Here is a 7,519-nt window from a genome sequence, read left to right as displayed (position 1 = left end):
TCACCAAGAAGAATTTCATTTTTCATCTTTGGGTTAAGTGGTGAAAGGTGGTTTGGGTTAATGGGTGTTTTTGTTTGGGTTTTGGCTTTTGATTGGGTTTAAAACATATATTTGGTTGGGCTTAAAATCTTAGTGGTAGCGTTTTTTTTCAGCCGTAACGAAACACGAAAATCGACCAATTTTTTTTTTTCACTACCGGTAAAAAGTTGAGCCGTAGCGGAGGCTACCCCTAGCATGTATGTATGTCCGCCCATGTCTTAAATTGAAGTTGCTTAATTAGCATGTTTTTATTTAAACAGAGTCTTGAGTTTTTACATTTTAGGACTCTAGGAATTGAATTGATGGTCGGCATGGTAAACTACGATTATAATTCTAGCTTTTATATTATTAAAGAAGAAAATAATTGGTTTATATGCTTGGAAGATCAAAGGGGTTGCGTAAAAGGTTATTGTTAAGAATAACTTTTGTATACCATCTGTAAATGAATTGAGTCACTGTCGTGAGTTACTTAAAAATGACTTGCTAAAATTTCTGATCGTGCCAAGTTTGGGCACAAGTTTAATGTTAAGCTCACTTTATAGGACGGGCTTGGACCCATGTTTCATATACTAAACTTATTTAGTTACGCTTGTAAGTCTGAAAACTATTATATATAACATATTTAATAATTTAAAAATCACAAAGTTATATGATTAAACAATTGCCTTTTGTAACCTAGAAAATAAATTCCTTATAAAAATATCAACACATGTTTTACAATGATAAAAAACAAAGAATTAAAAGAATATCGATACCGGTCATGATAATTATAGAAGTAGCGTACCAAAAAGACCCAAATACCCTTAAGTACCATCCGCGGGTCAGAGGTAAGCCATCATTTTCCACCCGCGGGACATATGGATCACCCGCATAGCTCACTAAAGGAGGAACAACGTTATGTCCTAAGGACCATGCGCGGAAGCATCCAGGCATCCTCAAAAGTCATTCGCAGGATAACATATCCACCCGCTAAGATGACCGGAAGGCAATGCCACATGACAGCTGTAATTAACCAACTACCTTCTAGAAGAATTACTAGGATCGTTACTTGAAGAATACGTGACCCATCAACCAATGAATAAAGGACAGCTGGGCATGTTGCTATAACCGTGCACATGGCCAGGGTTAATTCGTCCTATCATAGAGCGACACGTGTCAAAGTTGTTATACCCATGCACCTGGGACGTATAGCTCAACCTATCACATGAGGGCACGTGTCCAGACGGTTACGAGAGATCTTCTAGAATGGGACAGCTGACCCAATCACATTCCCACACTCTTCGACTATAAATACTTCACAATCTCCATGAGGTAATACATTCACACTTCACTATCTACTCAAAATACTAAAGTACTTTCTCTCTATTAGAACTGTACTTATTCTCACGTCGGTGGGTGGTTACGAGAAGACCCCCCTCTTGTCCTTCCCGTAACGAGCTCACGGTGCTTGTTTTGCAGGTTTCTGTCACTGGACTTCCGGAGGTTTTGCTCATATCGTAGTTTGTTGTTGTTTGTATCCTACCATGTGGACTCGTTAGATACAGGAACCGTTAAGGGGATTGGATCGGTGTTTCTTCATTGGCGCCATCCATTTTGGTGTTAGAACTGCAAGAGTTTTCTGTTAGTTTTTTGGTTCTTACGATATGAGTAAGCTTCCTGAAGGGCCGACGGGAACTCCTGCACCTGTTTCACGTACTACCGATACTGAAGCACTTGGAGGTTTTGCTTCAAGTGTCTTTGCACGTATCACGGCGCCTGGGAGTTCTACTCCAGGTGACCTAGGACATGTCACGGCACCAGAAGGTCCTACTCCAACGGACCTAGGGCATGTCACGGCGCTAGGAGGTTCCAATCTTGGAAACCTGGGGCGAATCACAAGAGAAACTCGCCGGACGCATATAGGATTAGGTCTAGAAGATGATTATGACGATTCTGAACCGGCGAGAACTCATCATCGTAGCTCCAAATCTAGGGGACCCTTGTCTCCCGATGAGTGGTTTCATATTCAGCAAAAGAATGTTGTAGCTGAGTACGGGCGTAGGGTACGTGAAGAGCGACTCCATGCTCGTACTCTGAATTATGATGAATCTCCCAGGAAGTCTCCTTCCCCTCCTACAACAGTGATGAGGAGTCAGATTCGTCACAGTGTTCAGACGGAGAGAGACACTAGAGAAGTTTGGAGAAGGCATGACTGTCCTCGCATGGTCATGCGTGTGCCATCCTACTTAGACGAGTATGACAGTTATGATTCGTTATATCGTCCAGGTGATATAAGTTACTACAGTGGTGATAGCAGACTTCATTTGCATGAGGGAACTAGCCGTCCGCGGGCGGTCGTTCGTCAGGCGGGTTATCATAGTGACGCGGAGGAGGACTTTACCAAGCCGTATCGTCCTGCAGCCTTCGCTGAAAAATCAAAGTTTATTGCACGTATTGCAACTGCCCCATTCCCGGTCAATGCGAAAATCCCAACATCCATAGGAAATACGATGGGATAACTGATCCCAGTGATCACTTACTAAACTTTGTGGCTGTAGGAGGAGTCAGCGGTTGGACTCTTCCCTACTGGTGCCACATGTTCGCATTAACATTCACTGGTGCAGCACGGGAGTGGTTTGAGAAGCTTCCGGACGGACAAATCAAGAGTTGGGATGACTTTGTAGCCAAATTTTCCCAGCACTTCAGTCAGCAGAAAAAACACATTCGTGATCCGTCCGAAATATTAGACGTGGTTAGGCGGAATAATGAGTCGATTGAAGACTTCATTACCCGGTTTAACAATGAAAGTCTCAATATTGGTGGCGTAAGTGAAGACATGTTGCGGTGAGCCTTCCGCAAAAATGTAAATAGTGATGAATTGATTTGGTCCTTAACTAGAAGAGATGGAATGCCCACATCTTGGGATGAAATTATGTCCGCAGAAAAGCTGTTCACAAGGACTCAAAAGATTTTGGCAACCAATAGTCAGAAGCAGAACCTTAAAGTTGAATTCCAGAATCTGTGGCCGAACAAACAGGCAAAAGGGACGATTTGGTCATGGCTTCAACCCTCTGCAGAATCCTCAAAACAATTTGATGCCAGATCTTTGATTGGCAACAAAAACAAGGCAAATTCTTCAGCATGGGTCAACAATAACTGGACCCCACTGTCGAATACTCATGTTGAAATCCTTACCACAGAAAACATGAATTTTAGGAAGCCACAACCACTCACAAGGAGATCGTTCCTTTATGCTAAGAAACACTGTTCATTTCGTGATGACATAGGTCATAATACGAAGGAGTGTATAGCTTTGAAAAATGAAATTGAGGCGGCTGTGAAATCGGGGAAAACTTGGACACTTGGTCAAATGTGCAAGACCGGGAACTAATAAGGCTCCCGCGCGAGATAACCAGGGCCCGCCCAAGAAACAAGTTAAAGATATGAATGTCCAGATGATACAAGGCGGACACAAAGTGGGAGGAAAGAGAAGATAATTCGATGATGAGGAGTGGAAAAATGAGCCGGTAATCTTTCCGCGGATCAGAGGAGGACCTTGAAATAAGAACCCTTTGATAATCACTGCCCTCGTGGGCCACCATCGTTCACACTACGTCTTTTTTGACACGGGATCCACCTCAGACATAATGTACGAACAGTGCTTTGAGCAGTTGGATGAGGATGACAATGTGAGGTTGAAACCAATTCATGCACCTGTGTCCGGGTTCGGAGGAGAAATGATGCATCCGCGGGGGGGGGGGGGGGGTGATATTGTTCCCGGTTACTCTTAGTGACGGGATCCATTCAAGAACAGAGGATGTCGAATTTCTGGTCTTACCGGTAACATCAAAGCATGACATCATCCTGGGTCGTGAAGCGATCAGCAACTTTAATGCCCATCGTTCTACAGCACACAACGTGGTGGGAGTCCCGACTCGCACTGGTGTGGCTATTATCCACATTAATCGCCATTGCTTCACGGCAGAAAGTTAGAAACCCAGCAAGGTCCCAAAGCAAGTTCGGCGGACCAAGCCAGAAAAGTGTGTATTAAACAAGAAGTTCCCAGATCAAACTGTAACGATCAGACCCCCTAACTCTGAGATAGAGAGGACATATTTAAAGCAGTTATTGACGAAGAACATAGACATATTCACATGGAAACCCGCGGATATGACTGGTGTCCCACGGAGGATTGCTGAGCAATAGTTGCGAGTAAACCCAGCGTTTACTCCGATAGTACAAAGAAGCGTAAGATGGGTCCAGAGCAAACAAAAGCAATGAACGAACAAGTTCAAGACCTCTTACATGCTGGAATCATCCGCCCAATTCAGTACCAGACTTGGGTCGCCAATCCAGTCATTGTCCCCAAAAGCAATGGGACATGGCGGATGTGCATAGATTTCAAAGATTTGAATAAGGCGTGTCCCAAAGACTGTTACCCATTGCCGGAAATCGATCTCAAAGTTGATGCTGTAGCCCCATTCAAGTTCAAATGTTTCCTAGATGCCTACAAAGGTTACCATCAAATCCGCATGGCGGCGGGTGATGAAGACAAGATAGCGTTTCGCACAGACCAAGGAACATTCTGTTACAAGATGATGCCCTTCGGTTTAAAAAACGCGGGTGCTTCTTATCAGTGATTGATGGATGAGGCATTTAAGAAACAAATCTGTCGAAACTTGGAAGTATATATGGATGATATGGTGATCAAAAGCATTGAGGAGGATCAAATGCTTCGAGATATAGAGGAAACGTTTGAGAGCCTCAGACCGATTAATATGAAAATGAATCAAGCCAAGTGCTCCTTTGGGATGGAGGAGGGGAAATTTTTGGGTGTTATTGTGACGGGTGCGGGTTTTAAGGCCAATCCTGATAAAGTCCAGGCAGTAGCCCGCATGCCTTCACCTTCCTCCCTCAAAGAAGTACAGACACTCAATGGAAGGATGGTAGCGTTGAATAGATTTTTAACCAACCATGCGGCTAAGTCATATTCGTTTGTTTCAACCCTGAGAAATTGTCTCAAGAAAGCACACTTTAAATGGACCGCAGAAGCTGAACAAGCATTCCTGGAGGTCAAAAAGTGTTTAATGGAGTTTTCTACCTTAACAGCACCTCAGGCAGGGGAACCTTTGACACTGTACTTGTTAGCAACTTATATCGCCATTGGGGCCGTACTTCAGACGGACAGAAAGAATGTTCAAACCCCAATTTATTATGTCTATAGGACGTTGACTGGGCAGGATACCAGGTATTCAATGCTCGAAAAACTGGTTCTGGCATTAGTCTATGCTGCCAGGCGCCTCCGCAGATACTTCCAGGGTCATCCTATAAATGTGCTAATAGGGTATTAACTCAAAAATGTGTTAAGCAAGCCAGAATTGTCTGGGAGATTGGCGAAATGGGCCATCGAACTGGGGGAACATGCGATTGAATACAAACCCAGACCAGCAATCAAAGGGCAAGTACTGGTGGACTTCGTCACTGAAGTTCCGCAACACAAGGAATAAGAATGCTTGGTTGAACAACAACCCCAAGTACCTCCGGAACAAGGGCAAGTTTGGTCATTGTTCACTGATGGAGCTTCCAGCAATGAGGGATCTGGCGCAGGCCTTAGGCTAGTCAATCCCGAAGGTCATGAGTTTACTTACGCCATCAAGTTAGACTTTAAAAGTACTAACAATGAGGTGGAGTATGAAGCCTTTCTGGCAGGCCTATGAATAGCTAAGAAACTTGGGGTGAGACACCTAGAAGCGCGGGTGGATTCTATGCTGATCGCGGGACAAATTAATGGAACTTATGAAGAAAAAAATGATGTAATGGCTTCATACTTGTCAAAAGAAAAGGACTTGATCCTCCAATTCTCTTCATGCAAAGTAATTCATATCAAGAGAAGCGAGAACAAGTCAGCGGATGCCCTCAGCAAGTTGGCTTCAACAAACTTTGAGCACTTTGCTAAAGACATTCGTGTTGAGGTTCTAGATCGCCTGTCCGTCCCGCAGAATAAGGTCCTAGTAATTCAGACATGAGTAGAATCCTGGATGACGCCAATCATGGCATACTTGTTATCAAGAATTCTACTAGAAGAGAAGGCTACGAATCGAAAGATAAGACACAAGGCCTTGAATTACCAAATGCAAGAGGGCGTCTTGTACAGATGGTCCTTCCTCGGCCCACTTCTGAGATGTGTGGATGCCGAGGACGCGAATTACTTGATTAGGGAAGTTTATGAAGGCATTTGTGGTTTTCACGCGGGCCCGAGAATGGTCGTAGCAAAACTCATGAACGTCGGGTACTACTGGCTGGGAATGCATAAGGACGCTGTACAAGAGATAAGGAAATATGACTCTTGGCAACGTCATGCTCCCAATACGTTGCGACCAAAGAATGAACTTGTACCAGTAACCTCCGCTTGGCCGTTCCAAAAATGGGCTGTTGACATTATGGGACCTTTCCCAGAAGCCCCGGGACGAGTTAAATTTTTAATTGTGGCCATTGATTACTTCACCAAGTGGGTGGAAGTCGCATCCATTACGGCATCAAGTGTCAAGAAATTCCTTTGGGAATTCATAATTTGTCGATTTAGTCTTCCGCTAGAGCTTGTGAGTGACAATGGGACCCAGTTTGCGGATAGCGGGTTACAGGAGTGGTTGAAAGAACTTCATGTCACCCAGATTTTCACATCTGTGGCTCATCCATAAGCCAATGGTCAGGTCAAACGGACCAACCGAACCATCAAAGAAGGGATTAAAGCAAGATTAGGCACTAAACGAACCGGCTGGATCGATGAACTGCCCCATGTGCTTTGGGCTTTTTGCACCCATAAGAATTCAAGCAATTCGGAAATGCCGTTCAGTTTAACCTATGGCACTGTAGCCATGATCCCGGCTGAAATCGGGGTCCCATCCGCACAAATTTTGATGATCAATGATAACGACAAAGAGTTGCGGATGAACCTCAACCTCCTTGAAGAAAGGAGGGAGTTAGCACTGATCCGCAAGCATAATTATAAGCGACAACTGCAAAATTACTATGACTCACGGGTCCAAAAGTGTTCATTTGACGCGGGAGATTTCGTCTTCCGCAACAATGAGGCATTTGGCCAAGAGCCTCCGGGCAAATTAGCCCCAACTTGGGAATACCCTTACAAAATTAGAGAAGTATTATCCAAGGGTGCTTACAAGTCGGAGAAGTTAGATGGGACTGAGATCCCCAGAACATGGAATGTTGCACAGTTGAAGAAGTGTTACATTTAATAAGACTTGTTATTCACCTTTTATTTTGGCCTGCGTGCCTAATAGACTAGTAGAACGGCATTTAATGTGGCTTGTAATTCAGTTTGGCTTACGCCCTTTTTTATGGAAAGTTTTACTAAGCCAACATTTTAGTTTTATGTAATATACATTTTCTGGTCCGCATACCAAATGGGACTTATATGATCTTGCAACAGAGCATCGCGTAATCCTTTATTGACAAGTAAGAATATCCTACAAACACTTATAAT

General features: G+C 43.9%; 1 protein-coding gene across 1 annotated transcript; it reads left to right on the top strand.

Moving 5' to 3' along the window:
* Window positions 1–6,068: 6,068 nt before the first annotated feature.
* LOC143539927 (uncharacterized) lies at window positions 6,069–7,271 on the top strand. The gene is made up of 2 exons (XM_077033115.1): window positions 6,069–6,416; window positions 6,729–7,271. The coding sequence occupies exons 1-2, from the start codon at window positions 6,069–6,071 to the stop codon at window positions 7,269–7,271; spliced, it is 891 nt and encodes a 296-aa protein (XP_076889230.1).
* The last annotated feature ends 248 nt before the right edge of the window (window positions 7,272–7,519 follow it).

This window comes from Bidens hawaiensis, unplaced genomic scaffold (assembly GCF_021521415.1).
Source record: "Bidens hawaiensis isolate Kalapana, Puna unplaced genomic scaffold, B.hawaiensis_p1.1 tig00012096_1, whole genome shotgun sequence".
Taxonomy (NCBI): Eukaryota; Viridiplantae; Streptophyta; class Magnoliopsida; order Asterales; family Asteraceae; genus Bidens; species Bidens hawaiensis.
Note: the sequence above shows the minus strand (reverse complement) of the source record. Positions and strands in the feature narration are given on the sequence as shown.